The following is a 26824-nucleotide window of genomic DNA, read 5'->3' as shown; positions in this document are numbered from 1 at the left end:
TCATACCGCTCAGGAAGGAGACGCTTTCTGTCTCCTAGAGATGAACATACTTTGCTGCGAAAAGTGCAAATCAATCCCAGAACAACAGCAAAGGACCTTGTGAAGATGCTGGAGGAAACAAGTACAAAAGTATCTATATCCACGGTTAAACAAGTCCTATATCGACATAACCTGAAAGGCCGCTCAGCAAGGAAGAAGCCACTGCTCCAAAACTACCATAAAAAAGCCAGACTACGGTTTGAAACTGCACATGGGGACAAAGATTGCACTTTTTGGAGAAATATCCTCTGGTCTGATGAAACAAAAATAGAACTGTTTGGCCATAATGACCATCGTTATGTTTGTAGGAAAAAGGGGGAGGCTTGCTAGCCGAAGAACACCATCCCAGTTGTGAAGCACAGGGGTTGTAGCATCATGTTCTGGGGGTGCTTTGCTGCAGGAGGGACTGGTGCACTTCACAAAATAGATGGCATCATGAGGTAGCAAAATTATGTGGATATATTGAAGCAACATCTCAAGACATCAGTCAGGAAGTTAAAGCTTGGTCGCAAATTAGTCTTCCAAATGGACAATGACCCCAAGCATACTTCCAAAGTTGTGGCAAAATGGATTAAGGACAACAAAGTCAAGGTATTTAAGTGGCCATCACAAAGCCCTGACTTCAATCCCATAGAAAATGTGTTTGCAGAACTGAAGAAGTGTGTGCGAGCAAGGAGACCTACAAACCTGACTCAGTTACACCAGCTCTGTCAGGAGGAATGGGCCAAAATTCACCCAACTTATTGTGGGAAGATTGTGGAAGGCTACCCAAAAAGTTTGTCCCAAATTTAACAATTAAAAGGCAATGCTACCGATACTAATTGAGTGTATGTTAACCTCTGGCCCACTGGGAATGTGATGAAAGAAATAAAAATTGAAATAAATCATTCTCTCTACTATTATTCTGACATTTCACATTCTTAAAATAAAGTAGTGATCCTAACTGACCTAAGACAGGGAATTTTTCTAGGATTAAATGTCAGGAATTGTGAAGAACTGAGTTTAAATGTATTTGGCTAAGGTGTATGTAAACTTCCGACTTCAACTGTCCATCTTGAAAAATGTTCCTCATTTGCTTTAAATCTATAATAGCATTTACAACTGAAAATGTACAGGCCTATGAAATGCTGTAGCCTACAGTGTGATATGTCATCTTGTTTCAGTCCTGCTTCCTCCATTGTAGAGGATGTACCCATGGGCATGGGATTGAGCACAACCTCTATGGGGAGGGCGGTATTCCATTTTCCTTGGTTTTTGGCCACACTGCTACAGGTCATACAGTAGATTTGCCAAAGCTTTAAGCTGTAGCTGCAACAGGCATTAGTAAAGGCAACAGATATACAGAGAGAGCCCAGAGCCAGTTCCTGTCTATGCATGGGTCTCTTTTCTACAGTACTATAAACACGGGGATCAATCTATAAACCCTTTCATCATATGCAGTTCCACGCCATCATTGAAACCTGTTTATCACTTTGTGGTTACTGTAGACTACTATATCAGCCTGAGGCTGCAGGACAACAAAAATCCCCTGCCATCACCCCTGCCTATGAAATTGTCCGTGAATAATTCAATATCAAAATGTTCATATCAGCTATTCAATTGGGCTATATGTCAATCCAGTCCCATCCACTCTCAATTATTTGCATAAAGATATTTATCCCGCGGTTGTTCGGTTTGACAGGATCATTGTGTCAGTCCGATGGAGCAGCGGCGCGGGAGGTAATCCCCTCCCTTCCAGCCACTCCCACAGACGAGCTCTGTGCTCTCACTCGCCCGTTTAGCTTGAGTTGCTTCAGATGCTGCAGCTACCGTAGTCGCTCTATCTCCCCATAACAGCAGTCATGGCGACAGAGGTCCAACCGCTCACTCTGGATCGAGGTAAGACGCACAACCGTCGGATTCGCTTTCTTGTTGAATTATTTATGGTTCCCGAAACTTGAGCGAACGATGCATTGGCGGACCACATTTAAGTTGAAACTACTATATGCTATTATTTCAATTTTACATTCGTCAGCTTATATTTCTCTCTCGCTGGATACCGTTATTTGCTGGGAATAAAATGCCTGGACCGTTTGATGCGCACTCTGCAAAATTGGATAAAACGGCTTAATTAAATAATGCTGTTCAGCAATATTATAACAACTGTGTTATCAACGCACAGTATTACATCCCACTGCATATGAATAGAGTGCATTTATCTCTGTTATGTAACATTCAGTAGAATATTATCTCGCTGTATTCTTCACTTCGTGATTGGGAGAAATAATTTACTGGGCGCAGGAATCCAATCACGCGTAAATCCTTACTTCTCTGGATATCCGACAACTTTTGGATGGGTAGGCGTAAGAATAGATAACAAACAGCTTTTTAATTGGTTTATATTTTTCTTGAATCCAATGGTAACTTGGACAGTAATAAAGAGGTACAGGTCTTCACCCCATAGCATACCTGTTGTCGGCAGTGAAAAATGAATTCACCTGCGGCATTATTCTAAAAGGAAGGATGAGTCCACAATGTAGTCTACCTATAGCCTACGTCATATTTTGAGTAGTAATAGGCCTACTTGCACGCGGACTTCAGGTGATATTGCTTTCCTACAGTAGCCTGCCTGTCCAATGATAACAGATGTGTCACAGCATGATTGCAGGTCATGTGATAAAATATGATTTCATGAGCGCATCATTCAGATGTCACCATTCAACCACCACCGAGATTTCCATTGGTTCCATGTAGCCTACCTATTCTATCTGATAGCTCCTGGCTATTCTGCTATCTGATAGCTCCTGGCTATTCTTTCATTTTGATATTCAAAATGGGGACTATGGGGAAATCAGATTAAATGTGTAGCCTACGTTTTAGTCTGTAAATATGTAGCCTATAGAGTGCTTAAAACGAATCCGGTGGTGAAATGCATTAGTGTGGCTGCATGACACAAACGAAAGGGGGTGGTGTTAAAAATAGAGAAAGAGGATACATCTGGGAAAAGTAATGGGTACTTTGAATGATGGCCACAACCTTCAGTGACAGTGACAGTAGGAACAACTGTAAACGCCTTTGAATAAACAACTCACAGGAATGTAGAAGGCAAGAGGATATAAACATCTGTCTAAATTGGAAAATTACAAATGGTGACCTCTCTACGTTGTGATGAACACAGCATTGCGCATGAGTAATCGAACCTGGTTGTTATCATGAAGGATGGAATGGATGTAAACCGACCGAGGATCATCAGCGAGTGACATGTCTTTATACCCAAGCAATAATGGATAATATAACGGTTTTATTCCCATTTTATAAAAATTGTCTCATTTTGAATGATTTACAGTTAATTCAATGCTCAGTGGCAATTGGATTCATTATTGCGTGACTGCAGCAACTGAAAGGGGCTCTATATGAGTCAAACGTCTTCAGTATACTGTATATGAGCTGTGTGTGCAAGGGCATAAACATGGTACAGGGCAAAATGATAAACAAGAAGCTCTGCTCAGTTTCCTCCCACCATCATCAGTTCAAAGAATTCAGTAATTAGGGGAAGGAACATTTCTGGCATTGAGATTCTATTGATAAACAGGTCATTCATTATATGACACATTGGGGAAGTTTTTTTCTCCCCAGTTAAACTGAAATATAAATGCCAGTATAGGTTACTCAACCTTTTCCATTTTGTTTGCATAGGTAGACTAGTGAGTCAGAGCCCCTATCATTTCAGAGAGAACATTCAGGTGACTGCTGTATCCACATGCTCTGCACAGTAACATTAAGTGCAGTGATCATGTAGGGGATCATAATGATAGCTTTACAGGAGCTGTCATTGTTTTTGCACAGTCCTTTGTCGCTGCTGCCAATAGTGAAGAAACACTCATTTATATTGAAAAGAAGCCTGTTTTCTTTGTTGAAAGCAGGATGTGTTAGGAATTTGTCACAAACACACAAAGAGGCGGGAAACTCAGTGTGCTTTGAGGTCATGAATGCACTTCCTGCTTTTGTCTCAGGAAATGACTCAAACACCACTGTCCTGTGGAGAAACAGCCTGTGTTGGAACCTCCCTGCTCATGGCACCAAAGTTCTCCTTCGACGATTGATTCTCATTCAAACACTAACCGGCTCCAGGCATGCCAAGACTATTGATATTGATAGAGATACTGAGAGAGTTCTCATCAACTGTGTGCCATGAAGTCCTAATAATATCAGTCAGGCTGAGGCTGTACAGTAATCACAGTGAAATGTGTTAGTGCTCTTTCTGCCACATATTTTCAGATGGAGAGGCATTTGAGGCCTTTGTGAGCAGAATTCCTATCTATTCGCTGATTGAGCAGTGTAGGAAGACACAGATGGTCAAACAGGTTTCTGTGCTGTCTGAAATTACAGTGGATTTACTAAGAAGCCAAACATCGAGGGAGAGTAGAAGCTTGAAATCTGGAAGTCAATACTTTTTTGATGCTCTCCGTGCATGAGTTATTGCCATAATAAATATAGAACAACTGCACATTTCCTTGCAAGTTATCACTGATCCTTTGTTTGAGTCTATTCACAGGGGAGAAAGGGCAACAAACTATAGCCTATTCAGGGTCCTAAGCATGTTGTCTCACCATACTGCAGACAGGCTTTGCTTTGCTTGCAGAGGTCACTGGGTTTGTTCATTGTTGCGCAGCAACCTTCCTCTTGTACCTTGCTTTGGGTGATAACAGAGAGGAGGGATTACAGGTGAGGTGAACAGCCAGCTCAGCAATTTCATCAACGGAGAGCTATTTAGAATGGCACAGCTCTAGGTAAGCTCTCATTAGAACCACATTGAAAGGACATTTCATTTGTTTGGGATGGACATCTGCCAGGTAATCAGTCAGAGGAAGGGAGACAAAAACAAAGTCCAGTGTTATCTGTTTCTGCCTTAGACGGTCCCCATCAGGGATCATTAGCCTAAGAGTGATTTATTTTCCCTCTATAGTCAGGAATGTCACTGCAGGGCCATTTAGTGTTAATTCACTCGGCTTATGGGGGGGATTGATAAAGTGAGGTGCGTCCATTTAAAAAGCTCTCCTGTTGAGGAGCTGGCCTTGTGTCTGGCAAGCCCCTGCTGGCCTTGTGCCTGGCAAGCCCCTGCTGGCCTGTTCCTCTACTCATCCAGAGAATGAGCACAGTAGAGGTTTTTGTGTGGTAATTTCAGCGTGGTTGCCAATGGCACAAAGGATACGCGGGTCAAACTGGGAAGTGGCAGATGGCATGGCCTCTCCGGGGCAATTTATTCTGGCATGTGTAAGTCAGCCATTCTGGTAGTGACTGTTTTAGGGCACTGCTCTGGGAAACATTACATGTGGGAGTGAGGAATAGCTCAGACTAGTCTTGAATAAATCAGCTATGAAAAGTTTCTCTATTAGGACCTTAGACGTCCCAGTAGAGATGGAGAAGATGCACCTGCATTGCAGTCTCTGTTTTCATCAGCATCATATCTTAATGAGCCAGCTGAGTTAATTGGACATGCTTATTTACACCGCACAGCACATGCAGTTATTGGAAAATATATTCTATTCAGCTATGCCCTCTATTATCAACAGGGCAATTATGTGAGGATATTGGAGCACTGCCCATTTTTGCAAACAGCTCAAAATCATGTTTAGACTCTTACTCAAGTGTAGAAAGCAGTGAAGCACTCATTGTTTAATACTGCGGCATCGAAAGGCTTGGACCCCAGGAAGAGTGTAATAATCCGTGCCTAAGGCAGGACAGCACAGACCTGGTGTGTTTCAGCACAGCAGCATTGCTAGCTGCTTGTTGTGGTCTTCACATTTATTTATGACACATCCAGACTGATGGCCGCATCAGTAGATCCAGTCATCAAAGTAGAGCAGAAAGTGAACTCAGTGTACTTGAAAGGCTGACTCATTCTGGAACTGGTGACTGTTTTAGACACCATGCTGTTTATAGTTTGAACGTTGTATTTGATCAACATAATACCATAATTTCTGTGGTCGCCCGTTATTGATTAGATTTTAGGAAATCTCAAGGTAACACACAGCACAGTACTATATATTATAGATTTATCACTAAACGTCTTGACATTGTCAGTCACAGAAACAGATTCATCACTAAAAGTCTTGACATTCTCAGTCACAGAAACACATTTACCACTAAACGTCTTTACATTGTCAGTCACAGAAACAGATTTATCACTAAACATCTTTACATTGTCAGTCACAGAAACAGATTTACCACAAAACGGCTTTACATTGTCAGTCACAGAAACAGATTTATCACAAAACGTCTTTACATTGTCAGTCACAGAAACAGATTTATCACAAAACGTCTTTACATTGTCAATCACAGAAACAGATTTATCACAAAACGTCTTTACATTGTCAGTCACAGAAACAGATTTACCACTAAAGGTCTTTACATTTTCAGTCACAGAAACAGACTATAGTAGACTAATAGCTTATTAGATACGCACTATTAATTAATTGATTCCTCTTGGAAATGGCTCTTTAGAGGACACTGCTTTCAATAACACTTCAACACCACTTTCAGAATATTTCTCTCTCAAAGTTGGGCACTCTCTAAAACACCTTCATTGTTGCCTTAAAACATGAATTAGAATGAGCATAAATCTTTTATTTGTTGGCTGCCTCAAGAAATCTTTCCCACAAAGAATTCAGATATTATTTATATTGGCCTTTGTTCTATTGCTTTTATTTCTGTCTTTATTACTGTTAGGGACACATACATAGGCCCATTAGGAATGTATTCATACGTACACTGGAGGACGTACAGTATAATTTTGGTTGAAGTTGACCACAGGGATTTCAGTAAACAGTAAGTTTGCTTCACTCTCTGTTGTAATTGGAGACGGATGATAAACCTTTCAAATAGAGAAATGTGTCATTACCCAGTCAGGAGTGATTGTTGAAATAGAAAATGGTAGATGAGAGCCCTATCTGACCGCTCCAAAGAACACATCTCGTTACTTTCAGATCATCCAATCAGGCAATGGTAATGTGTTCTCACTGCTGTGTGGCAAAGAGAAGTTAAACTAGGTCAGATGTTTGGCTCGTAGCATCAATGTTCCTGACTACTCAATGCATAGCAATGTACTGGTGTTTCATACTTTATTTACTTATAGAATACTGAGGCAAGAGACATGCCTCCCCAACTTCACAGATTGAATTCATGTGAATTAGGAGTTGTATGTTTAACTTTTAACAACCATTGTTTTGTATCTCTTGCTCCCATCCTTAATTACACTTCCAATAAGAGCAGCAGTGTCACCTTGACACCTTTGTCTTCCCTTGAAAATATGTGTCAAATGAAACAGGATTTGTTTTAAATATTGCAAACAGTGCTCATGCATTGCAGATGTTCTAATGGCAACATTGATTTGCCGTTGTGTCGGCGTTAAAGCTGAACATACAGTAACTGCTCTTTGAATATTTTCATTTCGTGGAGGGGGGTCGAGTCCCACAGATGTTGCACACATCTGGACCCCTTGAGTCCATCTCTAGAGTTGGTGAAGCGCCAAGGGGGCTGAAGTCTCATTGGAGTGTGGAGAAGAGGAACGACGAGGAGAATGCTAATGACTTAGTAGTTGAGTGGATCTGTAGGCCTACAGGACTGGTATCCTGGGGCTTCACTGAGCCACGTTCTTTTAATGAAGTGGAATAGAGAGAAAGAGAGGGCCAGATCCATGCATACTCTCAAGTTCCTCTCTCAGATGGGTTGGAGTGTAAGTTAGTAAGGCAGGCCAGGATGGTGTTGGCTGACTGTGTGTTACCCTCCAGATGTACTGTAGTTATTCATGGAGCGGCTCCGGCTTGGTAACAGGCCACGCCATGTGGGCGGTGAGGGTATTCTTAGTGGTGTGTAGAGTTACTCTTACAGAGCAGTTTGCCTTTTTATTAGTATTGTAGGCTGAGGGACAGTAACACGGAACCCAAACCGGCTGCGCGCGTGCGCCATCGTGCATGAATTTATTTTGTCCCCCCACACCAAACGCGATCACAACACGCAGGTTAAAATATCAAAACAAACTCTGAACCAATTACATTAATTTGGGGACAGGTCGAAAAGCATTAAAAGTTTATGGAAATGTAGCTAGCTAGCTTGCACTTGCTAGCTAATTTGTCCTATTTAGCTAGCTTGCTGTTGCTAGCTAATTTGTCCTGGGATATAAACATTGAGTTGTAATTTTACCTGAAATGCACAAGGTCCTCTACTCCGACAATTAATCCACACATAAAACAGTCAACCGAATTGTTTCTAGTCATCTCTCCTCCTTCCAGCCTTTTTCTTCTCTGGACTTTATATTGCGATTGGCAGCTTTCATAAATTAGGTGCAATACCGCCACCGACCTCGTTCGTCTTTCAGTCACCCATGTGGGTATAACCAATGAGGAGATGGCACGTGGGTACCTGCTTCTATAAACCAATGAGGAGATGGGAGAGGCAGGACTTGCGGTGCGATTTGCGTCACAATTAGAACTGACTTCTATTTTAGCCCTTGGCAACGTAGACGCTTGTTGGCACACGCGAGCAGTGTGGGTGCAATAATTGAATAATATAGATTTCTACATTTATTTTGCAACGCTCGCGCACGCAACGCGGGCGGTGTAGTCAGGGTATAACGTTGATGCTAGTGGTGGTGTAGCTCAATATGACCATGGTTTTACTGGTCTGTGTGTGTCTACATAGCCAACTACAAGGTCAGATTAGTAAGGACTTATGGTCTCACTTGGTCTCCTAGGTGATGTGGCTGAATGCACCACGCAGGGATTTGATGTGACGCGTCATTGTAACGTGTCTTATTTGGGAGTCGTTGCAGACAAAGCTATGTGGATGTGACATAACTCTGTACCTGGATTCCCATAGTTATTGAAACAGCAAATCACCCTGGGCTGCCAAGCAAATCTTATACCCTGGGGGTTTATACCCCTTAGATCACACACAGAGGAAACCATTTGATGTCTCACTCCTCAGTCCTCACACCGTATACACAACACAGGATTTCAGCAGAAATGCCTGACGTAGGCAGCTCCTCACAGGAATGGATGGTGTTCTATTACTGCTGCATGTTCTACAACAATTATCACACAACACTATCCACGGTCTGTCCAAGACATTCTGTCCTCAAATAGCCATCTACTTATTGAAACAAATCGACATGACAGTGCTTGCAGAGGGGATGAGCTAGCAGACCAAGGGAAACAGTGTGGATGATGGGCATGATAAGTGTCACGATGCAGCAAATGAAATGCAACTGCTGGAAAGGGGAGGCTTTTGTGACCTATGACCTGTAATAACTCTAGGAGCAGGAGAGCCTCTGCTGTAGTTTAGCCCTCATCACTGGTCTAGGGGGATAACAACTGTCACATCTGGTAACAAGAGGTCCTATTTACTGCTGGTGTGTTGGCTGACTGGGCTCAGACACTGGACAGTCTGAATAGGGGAGATGGGGCATGACATTTATGGCCTCGTTACGGTATTTGGGATTTTTTTGATATTCAAATGAAGGTCTAAAATACTGCCTTTGACTGCTTGTAGCCTAAAACTTTTCCGCACTTTTCCGGACTGCCAGATCTTCTTCTCTTTCTCCTTTCAAACAACTTGATACCCGGTCGAAATCCTTCCCTTTAGCAACCAAACACGGTTAGCTTTACTTTTACAAAATAGCTTCTTAGCCTATAACCCAGTTTATTTCAAAGAATGTATTTATTTAATTCCCCAGACAGAAGTTGAAAGTCAAACTACTTGAAAGTGGTGCTGAACAGGTGGAGAATCCCAACTATTGTTTTTGATCAGTGTAGCGTCAAAGTACAAAACTGACCCCCAGAAATATCCCATCTATAAACAAAAATCTTTCAGAAATCTTCATCTTTGAAGCGTTGCTCGATGTCGGAGGCCTCGTCAGAGACCTTGACGTGGATGAAGAAATTGGTGCTAATGAGCAAATGAGAGCAGGCAAAAGCTCTCCTGATCTGGCCCTGACCTCGCTATAATGAGAAATAAACACTCATAAAACTAACTAGGCTGCTTGGAATAATACCAGCAGATTACTGGCCACTCATTAGTGAAATGCTAACTCTCTTTTTTACAGATATGGTACACAATATTGTACAACCTCATTCACCTTACTTAGGGACTCATTGGACTCTTATTCAATCTGATGGAAATTCTGTACATTAGCTACATTACCATTGTAGGGGTAATGTAAAGTAGTAATGAATACTGTTAGATCCCTCCATTCACACTCACAGGTTCAGAGAAAAGTGTCCCCTTTCCTGTGTCCGACTCCCTATGGACCAGCTCTAATTCTGCTCTCGTCTCCCCGTAGTTTAGGGTTCTTGACAAAGTCTGACAGGTCAGGCAACAACCTGCCTCTAGGGTGGACTATACCACCCACACCGAGCCTCAGCCTAGGCTTAGAGTGTTCGGCCAGTAACTGAAAAGTCGCTGTTTCGAATACCTGAGCCGACAAGGTGAAAAAATATCAGCCGATGTGCCCTTGAGCAAGGCACATAACCTTAATTTGCTATGGCTGACCCTGTAATTTGTTTTATTTCACTGCACCTATCCGGTGTATGTGACAATAAAACATATATTTTTTTGCACATCCTATAGAACATTCTATGCGATATTATCTTGGCTGACACTTGGCCATCATTACAGAAGATGCTGAGTGGAGTCATGGAGTTAGGGTGATGAATGCCCTGTAAAGATCTCCCTGACAACACTTTGTGGCTTGCAGTAACCAATCCCGATGGAAATCGACCCCACCATTTCTTCTGGTTTAATGTAATCCACGCTGGTACTCTGGGTATCATGTTCTTTGTCCATGTATACTTGTGTACTAACAGTAAATGTCGTGCCCTTGTATGTCTGTTTGACTGCCTAATACAGGCACAAAACAAACCTGCCTAAACAACCACAGTTCTATGTATGCAGTTCTCCCTCCTCTTACCTAGTTCGCCCTAGGTCTGTAAACAGTAATAGCTTTTCTGTCTCCTCTCTGCCTCACCGGGTTACACTAGATTGTCTTCCGTCTCAGTCCAGCCTCCCTGGGTTCGGCGTGATGTTTATAAACATCGTCGGGAGTGTTTACCTCATTCTGTTGGTGTTGTACAGAACGTGGCGCTAGTTCAACACCAGGGTAATAGTGTTTAAGATGACTGTTCAGAATCCTTGCACTTAGCCTCTGTATACATTTGCTATTCCGATGTAGTTGGATATTTCTTGGATTAATAAAGTAGACTCACTTAACGATTTGACATTTTTTGTTTTTCCCATCTAAGCTATATTATCAACTCCAAAACATAATCTTGCTATTTCTTCTAAGTGGGACTGTGTCACTGTGTCCGACATCAAGCTAAGTATGAAAAATCTAATATCTGTAGTTGATTACAAGTGGTTTGATCACTTTGGAGCGACTCGCTGGTCTTTGCACATGCTCAAGGGATAAAGGGTTGACAGATGCACGTTATCCACCAACTGCTTTTTATTTAGTTTCTTCTAAAACAACTGACCCAACGATTAGTCTGAGCATCACATCCCTCCTCTCCCCTTGCAGCATGTACTCTCATTTCTATAATTTTTCCTGAAAATAATCTGCTTTACTCTGGATTTTTTCAGGGGATGATAATTAGGAGTGGAGAGTTTACTAGACATAGGAGTCAAAGTCTTTAACTTAGGGCGTCATGGGTTTGTTTTAAAAGGATCTAATGACCGCGGTGCCCGGCTCCTGCCAGGATTCGCTCGCTTTGAACGAAACGATTCTCTCCCTTGAAGTCCGCCCCCCATTTTCTCATGCATGGAGCAGGCCTAATGCAAACTACGCTGGGATTGCTTTCTCTCTCTCTCTTGATCCCCTTGGCCCTGACTCAGTTTTTTTTCCATTATCCTCTCTATCGATTCGCTCCGGACTTCTTTTTCAAGGCTCTGCTGTTAATGTAATTCAATGGGGCATTTTTTCCCCCTTCTTATCCTCTCTCTCTCGCTCTCTCTCTGACTTTCTCCACCTCTCTCTACCTTTTCCTCTCTCTCTGCCTCTGCCTCTCCCTCTCTCTCCTTCCTCTCTCTGCCTCTCCCTCTCTCCTGTCTGTCTTTCTTTCTCTCTCTCTCTCTCTCTGTCAGATGTAGCCAGGGCGATTGAGCTGCTGGAGAAGCTACAGGAGTCCGGGGACGTCCCGGGTCACAAGCTGCAGTCCCTGAAGTTGGTGTTGCAGAGTGAGTTCTGCACAGCCATTAGAGAGGTGAGTCGATTCCCCTGCACCACGGCCCCACGGCCCCACGGCCCCACGGCCCCAGGGTCCTTTTGCTCCTGCCAACACAGGGAAATTGACCACAGGTGACTGATGGTTATTTTAATGAATAAATGTGGCTACACAACAATGCAGACTTTTAGGGGTGTTTTCCCAGACACGGTCAGCTCAGACACACAGACGGAAGAGTAAGAGGGCCATCAATTCTCAGACTGAGGTCATCTAGTAGGAAATGTAATCTACTAGAGGAAATGTCAGAGAGGGCTGGCCCTTTCATTGGACAGCAGGATGAGAGAAGCCTGGCCTGGGAGTCAGGCAGAGACACTGGAGCCTGGTGCTGCCTGGTGGTGGGGGACACTTCATGTCTGCCAGGAGTAGCAGCTAGGCAGCACCCTACAGACTAGGTTACAACAGCTGGCCATTGAGAGGGAAAGAGCGAGAGAAACACTTCAACCACCAACAACACATCCAGTCACCAGGGAAACTAGAGAGGATCAGCTTGGATTGGATGCCGAGGCTGACCGGCCATAGTTTCCAGTCAATGACGTCCTTGTGTGAGCTGACACTTTGCCACGGTGCAGAATGGCTCTTTCTCGTAGAGGTCTGACTGCTAGAGGAGCTGGAGAGTGAAGATGAATGGTCGTGGCCATGATGATGATTACTGTTATTGCAGAGATCGTTATCAGCACATGCTGTTATGCTGCAACATTCAACAGCTGTGGCGTTCATGTCAGTGGTTATTGGATTAACAGCCTCCCAAGACAATAAATGCTCCCATGTCTCTATGGAAGAGCAGAGAACATGGCATTTATGTGAATTGAGCAATACCTTGCCATGCGTGCTGTGTCGCATGTGTTTACAATCCAACATGCGGTCACAACCCCTGTATTCACTTTTCTAGCACATGCAAAATTTCCCATGCAAATTTTTCCATGCAAATTTTTCCCGGACAATGGATAGTGACGAGCATCGTAAAAAAACACTTCCCTGCGGCTCGCTCTTAATACCCTGACATAGCAGGACTAGACTGCTGAGCCTCTTTGAGCTGCATTGGTGAGTTAATCGTAATGTAATCACATTTGACCTCATCTGACCCCTGTTCTGTGCTGTAATATGTCTGCAGATGGGAAATCTTTGTAGTTGAGAGAGCTACATCGCGGGGATTCTAACCAAAAGGAGAGAGACTATTTTTCTTCAAAACAACTTTATTATAAGATTTGCAAAAATGAAGCAATCAAAACAACCACTCAACATTGTCACCATTGTCTGTTCCGTCCTGCATGTTTCCACACGTCTAAATTCCTGTAGATTGTTAAAACAGAATGTCACATACTGCAGTCACACCTAAACGGCTCTTATCTGTACGCCCAGACAAATGACTAAGTCACACAAGACAAGCCTGTATCACCAAAATACTAATGTATAGCAATGGACATTCTCCAAGTAAAAACAGCATAGTATGTTCAATTAAACAACATAGTAGGTCATTAAATAATTTCCTCCACAGCTATTACAGGAAGATTAAAGGTTGCTTCAGAGCCATGTATAGTTGCTCGGTATTGGGATTCAACTGCGTGTCATTTCATTAATGCAGATGACCTATTCTGCGTTGAGCTGGGGCCACCAGTTATTATAATTGAGCGATTAGATTTGTTCCCGTCATCTCATATCTGCTTGTGAAGCTCATTTCATGGTCTGATGAGCAGACACAGAATCCCACAGACCAGGGTAGCTTGATCATGTCTCTACTGTAGAAAGTCACAGGGGGTTGAAAACCTTCTTCACAGTGTCAATAGAATTTACAGCCACATGAATCAGCCTAGCTATGCGTGAGGGGGTTAGCTGGCTAACTGTTGATAGGGGAAATTGATGTGGGAGGGAAATGCCTGCTAAGGTGAAAGACCCCCAATTACAGAGAGATGGAGTGAGGAGGAGCGTTGCTCTTCCCAACCATGTCTATCAATGACATCTCGGAACCCAGGGAAAGTCCCTGAATGAGTCGTCAGAGTCAATCTGCTTTGCAAATGGAAAGGGAAGGACACCAGGGAAGACGACTGGGAGCGCTAACCAGCTGGAAATGATGGAGTTTATGATGATTTCCAGCCACTCTGTTAGCTTGACTTAAAGCCTTATGCATATCAAGAACTGGTCCTGATGAAAGTCATCCGAGAGGCCCGAGCAAACGATTCAACCACACATGAAATCGAATCATGAATTTCATTAGTCACAAAACAATGCAGGTCATTTTTCCTTGCAAAAAAAAAAGCATAGTCTCTTCCAATGAACTGAATCAATTATGTGATCATTGAGTTGTAGTAGCCTGATGATAATGGAATAGTGCAGATGAATACGGGCCTCACTTTGAATTCATATAAAGGAAAGGATTTGTGTGCCGCTCCGTGGAGGGCAGACCTTAGTCTCTTACTACATTTACTGTGGGCTGAAGGCTGAAAGCCACTTCATTTAATTATCTCTTTGTGTTTAATATTCTCTTTTTGTGTCATGCTGACAGAGCGAGGGAGGTCTGTGAACGAACAGTTATTAAATGCTGTTTCGCTTCTACCAAATGACCCCTTTAAACTCTGTCAGCTAGAGAGAGGAGAAGGAGAGCTCTTCAAGCTCTCTCTCTCTCCGTCTCATCCTTCCCCATTTTGCTCTCCGCTCCCCGACTCAGTAGAGAGAGGGAGACGGTTGGGGAGCCATGGTTACACGCATCATGCCATGCACCCTCTGGGCAGCTCTGCCCACTATCAGGCATTGTGGCGTCCTCGTAAGGCTGACGGTAGACTGGTAGTCCCCAGCCCATCAAGCACAATGAGCCTTCCACAGAGGTTAGATAGATCTGGGTTAATGAAAGCCTGCCGTGGTAAACGCCCAGTGAACCGGAGAGTCAGGAGAGAGAGAGAAGAAAGAGAGGGAGAGTATATTCAGGAGGGACAGGAAGAAAGTAGAGTTCAGAGGTAAAGATGGATGCATAGCAACAGGAGGGGGAATGAGGTAGAAAGGATGTGCAAGTCTTTCAAATCTCTCTCTCTCACTCTCTCCTCTCTCTACATCTCTCTCTCTGCCTGTTTCTCACTCTGTCTCTGTCTCTCTCTTTTTCTCTCTCACTCTCTTTCTACCTATCTGTATGTTCCCTGGAGCTTCACAACATCAACTGACGGTGAAAAGAACACAGCAATTTGTTCCATGTTGTGACTGTTTTCTTTATGTTATTGGAGATTATTTTCCCCCAATGAATTATCAGAACAGAAGGTTATGTTCATTCATTAACAGTGTTGTCCGACTGAGTTCAACTGGGTTCATTAAGGTAAACACATTTTTGTAAGTGAACTGCTTGCAAAATAATTGATTTATTTTGTTGTGAGCTTGAGGTTATTATTTTATTTTCATATCAACAATGGACTTTGTTTTTCATCAGTCAGATATACCAAGGCTTCACGAAACCACTTGTTTTATTGTTGAAACACAGATGAAGCACTTTGAAGTCGCAAAGAGGCAAGGCCTTTGTTTTGCTCCAGCTCATCATACAGAAATATTGAATGATGGTTGAGCCCAGAAAACACATGCTTTCCTTTGTAGAGAGTAGAGACATACCGAGGTGTGAGCTGATAAAAACCCTATTAGTTTCCATTCCAGAGAAAAACAATACAATGAAAACGTTTTCAATTCACTGCACAGGAAAAAAACTAAGTTGTTCTTCAAGAAGGGTTTGAGACGTTACAATTTAATTTGGTTTTCTTGTTGAGTAATTCAGCAGTAATTCAGCAGTAGTTAGTGGTACATCCAATTTGCACTTCACTAGTGGGGGTTTGTGCATATAGTTAAGCAAATTACAGATTGAAATAGCTTGACCTTTAATGTTATTCACGTGTTTCCAAGACACAATTCTCCTGACTCACAGCAAGGCATCCACTGAGACCTTGAATACACAACAGTCCATACATCTTAAGTGTATTTCAATCAGGCTCACAATGATGGATGGATGCTGTATCTTACTATGAAGAACGATGCACTGAAAATGTTTATAGAATGGACTAGCCGCAAGCCTCTTGGCTAAAACACACAAAGGATGTGGGCTAATATGAGTCACATCAAACAATTACATGACCCCGTGTGGGGATGAAGGCCAATGTCTCATGTAATGTTCAGCAATGCAACACTAATCAGAGCAGTCATAATGTTTATAGTTGTTTCTGTTGGATCACCAGAGGAAGGTGTGATAATGTCATACTGTACACTGGGGGTGGTATTGTAAATGGTGTCGATACAGTGTGTCATGTTCTGTATAGAAACAACTCAAAATAGCTCTTTTACACCTGAAATCTTTCCATTGGCTCATAATGCTGACTCCTCTTTAGAGGAGGTTAGAACACACTGTAGATGTGGAAGAGGTGTTCTGGAATAAGGTCCCAAGATGGTGTTCAATATTGGATTTCAAAGAGTCGCTCAGCTGAAAAACAAAGTAGTGCTTTTTGACTGTAACACCAGAGTTCCACTAGTGTATACACCCTTATGTTGTACTAAAGACATTGTGATTCCATAGCTGGGGCCGACATTGAGGACTTGTGAAGAGCGGAGTCAACAACCTCTACATAATCAAAACAGTTGCTTTGTGAGAAGGTGTTAAACATTGTTCACAGTTAGCCATTGTTATGTATTACTGAACAAAAATATAAACACAACATGTAAAGTGTGTGTCCAATGTTTCATGAGCTGAAATAAAATATCCCAGAAATGTTCCATACGCACAAAAAGCTTGTTTCTCTCAAATTCTGTGCACAAATTTGTTTACATCCCTGTTAGTGAGCATTTCTCCTTTGCCAAGATAATCCATCCATCTGACATGTTTGGCCCCAAGTCAGGACAGGTCCACTGAGGCCATGGCCCAGTGAGTACCAGGAGCCGGGCCGTGGAGCTGGAAACAGAAAAATCTGAGGCTTTTTGGTAAAACACCGGGCTAAATCCTCAGTGGAAATTCACCTAGAGTACCAAGAGTCTTAGCTCCACTCGCTACTCCGTTCCAAACTCCACTCTCTTCAGTTTATTTACTCAGTGCCATGTGTTCCCCACATGAGAGAAAACCAAAAGGGGTAGTAGCGCCACACCACAGTGTGCTATGAGTATTTTTTACTTACTGATGCATCACGGTTTGCTTATGCTAATTGTCGTAGGGACCAGATGTTTGAGCAGCCTTAAGGGCAGTAAGTAGCAGGAGGCAGCAGGATCAGGTGCCAAATAGTGTGCAGTTTATTAACAGTGAATGGTGGATCCAGGTGGATGAAGAAATCCACTGAATATCTACATAATCTACGAAGGTATTTGCAAAAATAAACACTCTCAAAATACAGGTTTGAATAGAAATCAAAAACCTAAGCCTTCCAACTACCAAGTCTGGTAGTCTACGACATGGACTGAACATGCAAGAGACTTGGAGAAATGTAGCAGAAAATTCAAAAGTACTGAGAAAATACACTCATGGTTTGTCCATTTTTCTCTTTCAGGTGTACCAGTACATGCATGAAACAATCACAGTCAATGGCTGTCCGGAGTACCAGGCACGGGCTACAGCGAAGGTGAGCAACATACTCTAATCTCAGACTGTATTGACCAAACTTGAGGCTGAAAGATACTGTACAATGTAGCCTAGATACATAAACACCCATAATGTATCCATCAGATGATCAAAGACTGGAGCAGTTTTGGTGTACAATGAATTACTCATTAGCAGACCTTGGATGTAAGCACTTGAGAGGTTCTACCAATGAGTCCCTCCTCTACCGCTCATTCATATTCTTTCTGAGGAGAGCTTCTTTTGTGGAGGAGAATAAAAAAAGAAGACATCTAACAGTGAAAGGGGGACAGGAAAAGAGGGAATCAAGAGGGAGGGGTGAGATGAGAGAGAGGAGTGCATCGCAGTCCTCTCTCCCAGTGTTACCAATACATCAGAGAGTGAGTGAAGAAGAGATGGGGCAATGTAGGGAGGTACGCACACTGACTGATACAGTTGGCTGCTCCTTCCAGAGACTGCTGCCCCCATCTTCTTACACGGCCTGGGCACACAGAGGCGTAGGACACAGATTGATTGACAACACTGGGCAAGCAGGATGAATAGATAACTAGGGCCGGTGTGGAATACAATTCCAAAGGGTGCTTTTTTTGTCAGCGAAACGTCATCTCTTCAATCGCAAATGCTCTGCAAAACTTTGACTATGATTCAGTCCCTTTCTAAAGGAGTAGTAAACAGGGTAACCTTTTTTATGACTTTCATCAGACTGGATTGTGTTGTGAATTTCAATCTTGGATGAAAGGTATACAAGGACATACAGTTGAAGTCGGAAGTTTACATACACCTTAGACAAATACATTTAAACTCCGTTTTTCACAATTCCTGACATTTAATCCTAGTAAAAATTCCCTGTCTTAGGTCAGTTAGGATCACCACTTCATTCTAAGAATGTGAAATGTCAGAATAATAGTAGAGAGAATTAGTTATTTCAGCTTGTATTTTTTTCATCACAATCCCAGTGGGTCAGAAGTTTACATACACTCAATTAGTATTTGGTAGCATTGCCTTTAAATTGTTTAACTTGGGTCAAAAGTTTTTAGTAGCCTTCCACAATCTTCCCACAATAAGTTGGGTGAATTTTGGCCCATTCCTCCTGACAGAGCTGGTGTAACTGAATCAGGTTTGTGGGTCTCATTGCTCGCACATGCTTTTTCAGTTCTGCCCACACATTTTCTATAGGATTGAGGTCAGGGCTTTGTGATGGTCACTCCAATACCTTGACTTTGTTGTCCTTAATCCATTTTGCCACAACTTTGGAAGCATGCTTGGGGTCATTGTCCATTTGGAAGACCCATTTGTGACCAAGCTTTAACTTCCTGACTGATGTCTTGAGATGTTGCTTCAATATATCCACATAATTTTCCATCCTCATGATGCCATCTATTTTGTGAAGTGCACCAGTCCCTCCTGCAGCAATGCACCCCCAGAACATGATTCTGCCACCCCCGTGCTTCACGGTTGGAATGGTGTTCTTCGGCTTGCAAGCCTCCCCCTTTTTCCTCCAAACATAACGATAGTCATTATGGCCAAACAGTTCTATTTTTGTTTCATCAGACCAGAGGACATTTCTCCAAAAAGTACAATCTTTGTCCCCATGTGAAGTTGCAAACCGTAGTCTGGCTTTTTTATGGCGGTTTTGGAGCAGTGGCTTCTTCCTTGCTGAGCGGCCTTTCAGGTTATGTCGATATAGGACTTGTTTTACTGTGGATATAGATGCTTTTGTACCTGTTTCCTCCAGCATCATCACAAGGTCCTTTGCTGTTGTTCTGGGATTGATTTGCACTTTTCGCACCAAAGTACATTAATCTCTAGGAGACCGAACGCGTTTCCTTCCTGAGCGGTATGATGGTTGCGTGGTCCCATGGTGTTTATACTGGCGTACTATTGTTTGTACAGATGAACGTGGTACCTTCAGGCGTTTGGAAATTGCTCCCAAGGATGAACCAGACTTGTGGAGGTCTACAATTTTTTCTCTAAGGTCTTGGCTGATTTCTTTTGATTTTCCCATGATGTCAAGCAAAGAGGCACTGAGTTTGAAGGTAGGCCTTGAAATACATCCACAGGTACACCTCCAATTGACTCAAATGATGTAAATTAGCCTATCAGAAGCTTCTAAAGCCATAAAAAAAATCTGGAATTTTCCTAGCTGTTTAAAGGCACAGTCAACTTAGTGTATGTAAACTTCTGACCCACTAGAATTGTGATACAGTGAATTATAAGTGAAATGACCTGTCTGTAAACAATTGTTGGAAAAATGACTTGTGTCATGCACAAAGTAGATGTCCTAACCGACTTGCCAAAACTATAATTTGTTATCAAGAAGTGGAGTGGTTGAAAAACAAGTTTTAATGACTCCAACCTAAATGTATGTAAACTTCCGACTTCAACTGTAGCTTCGGCCTATTGAAGGACACCACTGTATCTGATGTTGATGGAATATCAAAATACTCTTTCTAGCCTGCTCAGATCAAATGGTTTTGAGGTTGATGGTATGCTGCTATTACAGTGACGTGTCCTTTTCATTTCCCTTTAAGTATCCAATTTTTGTGGAATATTCAAGGTCCCTGTTCAACATTATAAAGTGCATAATCATAAACACGTTTTTTTCCCCCCAAAGCTTATTCAAAGGCTGTTTTGAAAGAGAGAATGTAGATCCGTCTAATCAAACTACTTTACAAATCATGAAAGAGGCCTTGAGGCTTGTACTTCACAGTGTTAAAGCAAGCCAGATTGTCCTTATGACCCTGTTTACACAAGAAAGCAATGACAACAGCATGAAGTACCTTTCAGCTTTGTCCTTGTCCATCACCAATCTTTTTAAAAGAATATTAAATACAGCCACCAGCGGAGCAGCAATTAACATAGAGCAAACTCCGTTCACTGGCTTCCACGCCCATGGGAGTGATTTCAATCGATGACATCGAAATGAGATGGTGCGCTGCTTTTGAAAGTGCCGCCCTCCTGAGAGTTTCCGTTTAGCTGAGCCGGTGCTTGTTTCAGCAGCCTCGTCTCCAAGTACATCTCAAGTACATCGCTGACCAAAGACCTGGAGGGCAGCACTCAGCACATTTCACATGAATCACTTTAATAAGTAGGAAATTGGGGGCCTAAAAAATGTGTTATAGTCCCTTGATACCTTGATACACCAGCAATCTTGAGGCATTAGCAGGGTAGATGTTATTTTAGATGCCTTTGGTGAACTGTTGCTGGTGAGCGTTTACCAATTAAAATGTGTTCCACCTGAGAACATGAGCACTTGATTCAGTTTATTACCCAGTTAATTGAATAAATTCCAGACTGTAATTCCTGGCCTGAGGATTTTATCTTTTATCTTCCAGAGATGGGAGACCACTTAGTCTATGGTGCTCCAGAGAAAAGACTGAGCTGAACTGATGGCTGATGATAATAACATTTTGTTGAAATTAAGTCATTTCCATACGGTACTCTGACATTACTTAGGCAATTTCCCAGTAAGCTGTCATTTTTCTTTGGTTCGCCCCAGACACTTTTTTTGCGGCAGCCGTATGCCACCTAGTTTCTTCCTCCCAGGAAGGGAGATAAACTTGTGAAGGTCGGTATGCCGTTAGCCAAAGAGGTGATGGTGGCATACTGAGCACAGTGCTTCCTTACCTCACAGTGGGAGAGAGAGATGGAAGGGGGGCGGAAGAGTGGAGGATCTCAAAGCTTTGGGCTTTCACCTGCTAGGGAAAACTTTTGGATCCACATATGCCAAGCTTTGAAACAGAGGCCTTTTTCCCCTGCAGTTTCCCGAGAAAGTATTGCTTAATAATAATAATGAGACAGACTTGACAGACCGGCACCTGTGGCGATGTACATCTGCTGTTCCTTTTCCAGGCTAGGCTAACAAGCTCCTGCACACTTTGTTTCAGACGACAAGGCGAGAAGAAGATTCCTCTAGAACTTGAAAGCCATCCCAAGCCAGTGGAATTTAGTAAAGCAGGCTCACAGACATTTAGTTAGTGGGGGTGAAAGTTATCTTGCGTCTTCTTCTCCAGCGGCGACAGATATGTGCTAATCCATGTTCTTACAGAGCCAGAAAACATCTCACATGGCTATACAATACATCACCATCATCGCCTTGGTTCTCACTTTGTTATTCTCAGTCCTACTGGACGTCTCTAAGCCCTGTTTAGAGAGAGAAGCCAGAAGGTCCCACCCACAGAGCGAATTTAAGTCTGTACACTTATTTGGCTGTTTGGAAATGCAATCCCAGTTCATGCACTTAGTATCGTCATTATCTAATCTATTTGTGTGGTCGACAGAATAGGAAGGAATAGGGCATGGAGTTAGTGCTGAATACACCAATAATGGTCTGATCGTTATCCTCTCTTCTGTCGCTCTCTGCAGGCCACAGTTGCAGCCTTTGCGGCCAGCGAGGGTCACTCTCACCCCCGAGTGGTGGAGCTGCCCAAGACGGAGGAGGGGCTGGGCTTCAATGTGATGGGCGGCAAGGAGCAGAACTCTCCCATCTATATCTCCCGTATCATCCCAGGGGGCTTGGCTGAGAGGCACGGGGGCCTGAAGCGAGGGGACCAGCTCCTGTCTGTCAATGGCGTGGTATGTATAGATTATTTACGATTGCCGCTAGGTCTAGTCACATAACTCTGTACCCTATTTATGATATTCTGTGAATTTGCGTCTTCTATATTACGAGTCCCAAACACAGTTGTGTGCTGTAGTTAATATTTCAAGGTATTAATTTTCTCATCTAGCTTGACATTTTTCCTGACAAACCACATCCGAGCGGGGAAGCATTTTGTCTAAACCTTGAGTCAAACTGTCACAATATGGATTGGGTCAAGCAGAGTGATTGGTTTTCTGAAGACCTAAATAAAAATAGGCCTATAGTGAGCCAGCGTCCAAGATACAGGAGCGCTATCTACGACTAAAGCAACGGGCAACAACAAAAGCTATTACAAAGCGACCGTTTTTTAGAAGCAGCCAATGTCACCGTGAGCAAAGTGTTCCAAACTTCACACGGCTTAGCGGTTTAGCCCTTCAAAGTCACTCCTTGCTGAATCCTGTTCCGTAACTGTCCATTTACACCATCAAATGGAAACCAATTTACATGGTAATGTCAGCATGTGTTTGGACATAAAAGTGTCTTCAGACAAACACTAATCAAATGTACACTTTAAAAAGCAAGCTTCATGGCCTCCTGGGTGGCGCAGTGGTCTAAGGCACTGCATCGCAGAGCACTGCTCTGTCACAGCTGGCCGTGACCGGGAGGCCCATGGGGGCGGTGCACAATTGGCCCAGCGTCGTCCGGATTAGGGAGGGTTTGGCCGGCAGGGATATCCTTGTCTCATCGTGCACTAGTGACTCCTGTGGCGTGCCGGGCGCAGTGCACGCTGACCAGGTGTACGGTGTTTTCGCCGACACATTGGATGTGCATTGTGTCAAGAAGCAGTGTGGCTTAGTTGGGTTGTGTTTCAGAGGACGCATGGCTCTCGACCTCCGTCCGTGCAGGAGTTGCAGCCATGAGACATGACTAACTACTACCAATTGGGGAGAAAAAAAGGGGTAAAAATACATTTAAAAAAGCAAGCTTCGTAAAGGATTAATTTGATTTCCGTGACATCCAGAATTGTAATGTGAAAATATACAGTGCCAGTCAAACGTTTGGACACACCTACTCATTCAAAGGTTTTTCTTTACTATTTTCTACATTGTAGAATAATTGTGAAGACATCAAAACTATGAAATAACACATATATGGAATCATGTTGTTAAACAAATTCTAATATATTTTAGATTCTTCACCCTTTGCTTTGATGACAGCTTTGCACACTCTTGGCATTCTCTCAACCAGCTTCACCAGGAATGCTTTTTCAATAGTCTTGAAGGAGTTCCGAAACATCAAATCAAATCAAATTTTATTGGTCACATACACATGGTTAACAGATGTTAATGTGAGTGTAGCGAAATGCTTGTGCTTCTAGTTCTGACAATGCAGTAATATCTAACAAGTAATCTAACAACTACCTTATACACACAAATGTAAGGCATGAATAGGGAATATGTACATATAAATATATGGATGAGCGGTGGCCGTGCAGCATAGGCAAGATGCAGTAGATGGTATAGAGCAGTACATACATATTTACATTTACATTTAAGTCATTTAGCAGACGCTCTTATCCAGAGCGACTTACAAATTGGTGCATTCACCTTATGAAATCCAGTGGAACAACCACTTTACAATAGTGCATCTAACTCTTTTAAGGGGGAGGGGTGGGGTTAGGAGGATTACTTTATCCTAGGTATTCCTTAAAGAGGTGGGGTTTCAGGTGTCTCCGGAAGGTGGTGATTGACTCCGCTGACCTGGCGTCGTGAGGGAGTTTGTTCCACCATTGGGGTGCCAGAGCAGCGAACAGTTTTGACTGGGCTGAGCGGGAACTGTACTTCCTCAGAGGTAGGGAGGCGAGCAGGCCAGAGGTGGATGAACGCAGTGCCCTTGTTTGGGTGTAGGGCCTGATCAGAGCCTGAAGGTACGGAGGTGCCGTTCCCCTCACAGCTCCGTAGGCAAGCACCATGGTCTTGTAGCGGATGCGAGCTTCAACTGGAAGCCAGTGGAGAGAGCGGAGGAGCGGGGTGACGTGAGAGAACTTGGGAAGGTTGAACACCAGACGGGCTGCGGCGTTCTGGATGAGTTGTAGGGGTTTAATGGCACAGGCAGGGAGCCCAGCCAACAGCGAGTTGCAATAATCCAGACGGGAGATGACAAGTGCCTGGATTAGGACCTGCGCCGCTTCCTGTGTGAGGCAGGGTCGTACTCTGCGAATGTTGTAGAGCATGAACCTACAGGAACGGGTCACCGCCTTGATGTGAGTTGAGAACGACAGGGTGTTGTCCAGGATCACGCCAAGGTTCTTAGCGCTCTGGGAGGAGGACACAATGGAGTTGTCAACCGTGATGGCGAGATCATGGAACGGGCAGTCCTTCCCCGGGAGGAAGAGCAGCTCCGTCTTGCCGAGGTTCAGCTTGAGGTGGTGATCCGTCATCCACACTGATATGTCTGCCAGACATGCAGAGATGCGATTCGCCACCTGGTTATCAGAGGGGGGAAAGGAGAAGATTAATTGTGTGTCGTCTGCATAGCAATGATAGGAGAGGCCATGTGAGGATATGACAGAGCCAAGTGACTTGGTGTATAGCGAGAATAGGAGAGGGCCTAGAACAGAGCCCTGGGGGACACCAGTGGTGAGAGCACGTGGTGCGGAGACAGATTCTCGCCACGCCACCTGGTAGGAGCGACCTGTCAGGTAGGACGCAATCCAAGCGTGGGCCGCGCCGGAGATGCCCAGCTCGGAGAGGGTGGAGAGGAGGATCTGATGGTTCACAGTATCAAAGGCAGCCGATAGTTCTAGAAGGATGAGAGCAGAGGAGAGAGAGTTAGCTTTAGCAGTGCGGAGCGCCTCCGTGACACAGAGAAGAGCAGTCTCAGTTGAATGACTAGTCTTGAAACCTGACTGATTTGGATCAAGAAGGTCATTCTGAGAGAGATAGCAGGAGAGCTGGCCAAGGACGGCACGTTCAAGAGTTTTGGAGAGAAAAGAAAGAAGGGATACTGGTCTGTAGTTGTTGACATCGGAGGGATCGAGTGTAGGTTTTTTCAGAAGGGGTGCAACTCTCGCTCTCTTGAAGACGGAAGGGACGTAGCCAGCGGTCAAGGATGAGTTGATGAGCGAGGTGAGGTAAGGGAGAAGGTCTCCGGAAATGGTCTGGAGAAGAGAGGAGGGGATAGGGTCAAGCGGGCAGGTTGTTAGGCGGCCGGCCGTCACAAGACGCGAGATTTCATCTGGAGAGAGAGGGGAGAAAGAGGTCAAAGCACAGGGTAGGGCAGTGTGAGCAGAACCAGCGGTGTCGTTTGACTTAGCAAACGAGGATCGGATGTCGTCGACCTTCTTTTCAAAATGGTTGACGAAGTCATCCGCAGAGAGGGAGGAGGGGGGAGGAGGGGGAGGGGGATTCAGGAGGGAGGAGAAGGTGGCAAAGAGCTTCCTAGGGTTAGAGGCAGATGCTTGGAATTTAGAGTGGTAGAAAGTGGCTTTAGCAGCAGAGACAGAAGAGGAGAATGTAGAGAGGAGGGAGTGAAAGGATGCCAGGTCCGCAGGGAGGCGAGTTTTCCTCCATTTCCGCTCGGCTGCACGGAGCCCTGTTCTGTGAGCTCGCAGTGAGTCGTCGAGCCACGGAGCAGGAGGGGAGGACCGAGCCGGCCTGGAGGATAGGGGACATAGAGAGTCAAAGGATGCAGAAAGGGAGGAGAGGAGGGTTGAGGAGGCAGAATCAGGAGATAGGTTGGAGAAGGTTTGAGCAGAGGGAAGAGATGATAGGATGGAAGAGGAGAGAGTAGCGAGGGAGAGAGAGCGAAGGTTGGGACGGCGCGATACCATCCGAGTAGGGGCAGTGTGGGAAGTGTTAGATGAGAGCGAGAGGGAAAAGGATACAAGGTAGTGGTCGGAGACTTGGAGGGGAGTTGCAGTGAGATTAGTGGAAGAACAGCATCTAGTAAAGATGAGGTCAAGCGTATTGCCTGCCTTGTGAGTAGGGGGGGAAGGTGAGAGGGTGAGGTCAAAAGAGGAGAGGAGTGGAAAGAAGGAGGCAGAGAGGAATGAGTCAAAGGTAGACGTGGGGAGGTTAAAGTCACCCAGGACTGTGAGAGGTGAGCCATCCTCAGGAAAGGAGCTTATCAGGGCGTCAAGCTCATTGATGAACTCTCCAAGGGAACCTGGAGGGCGATAAATGATAAGGATGTTAAGCTTGAAAGGGCTGGTAACTGTGACAGCATGGAATTCAAAGGAGGCGATAGACAGATGGGTCAGGGGAGAAAGAGAGAATGTCCACTTGGGAGAGATGAGGATCCCAGTGCCACCGCCCCGCTGACCAGAAGCTCTCGGGGTGTGCGAGAACACGTGGGCAGACGAGGCGAGAGCAGTAGGGGTAGCAGTGT

The 26824-nt window shown here is 44.0% G+C and overlaps 1 protein-coding gene across 3 annotated transcripts in view; it reads left to right on the top strand.

The window, feature by feature from the left end:
- The first annotated feature begins 1786 nt into the window (after positions 1–1786).
- LOC139565741 (protein lin-7 homolog A) overlaps positions 1787–26824 on the top strand; it is a 45549-nt gene continuing 20511 nt past the window's right edge. For all 3 annotated transcript variants that reach the window (XM_071386257.1, XM_071386255.1, XM_071386256.1), the window contains exons 1-4: positions 1787–1917; positions 12154–12272; positions 17786–17857; positions 22219–22428. In XM_071386257.1, the coding sequence (XP_071242358.1) occupies positions 1881–1917; positions 12154–12272; positions 17786–17857; positions 22219–22428 (438 nt within the window). In that variant the 5' untranslated portion in view covers positions 1787–1880. The remainder of the gene's footprint in view (positions 1918–12153; positions 12273–17785; positions 17858–22218; positions 22429–26824) is intronic.

The sequence above is a fragment of the Salvelinus alpinus genome, chromosome 37 (assembly GCF_045679555.1).
Source record: "Salvelinus alpinus chromosome 37, SLU_Salpinus.1, whole genome shotgun sequence".
In the NCBI taxonomy this organism is placed as follows: Eukaryota; Metazoa; Chordata; class Actinopteri; order Salmoniformes; family Salmonidae; genus Salvelinus; species Salvelinus alpinus.
The sequence above is the reverse complement of the archived record's forward strand: the minus strand, read 5'-3'. Positions and strand labels throughout refer to the sequence as shown.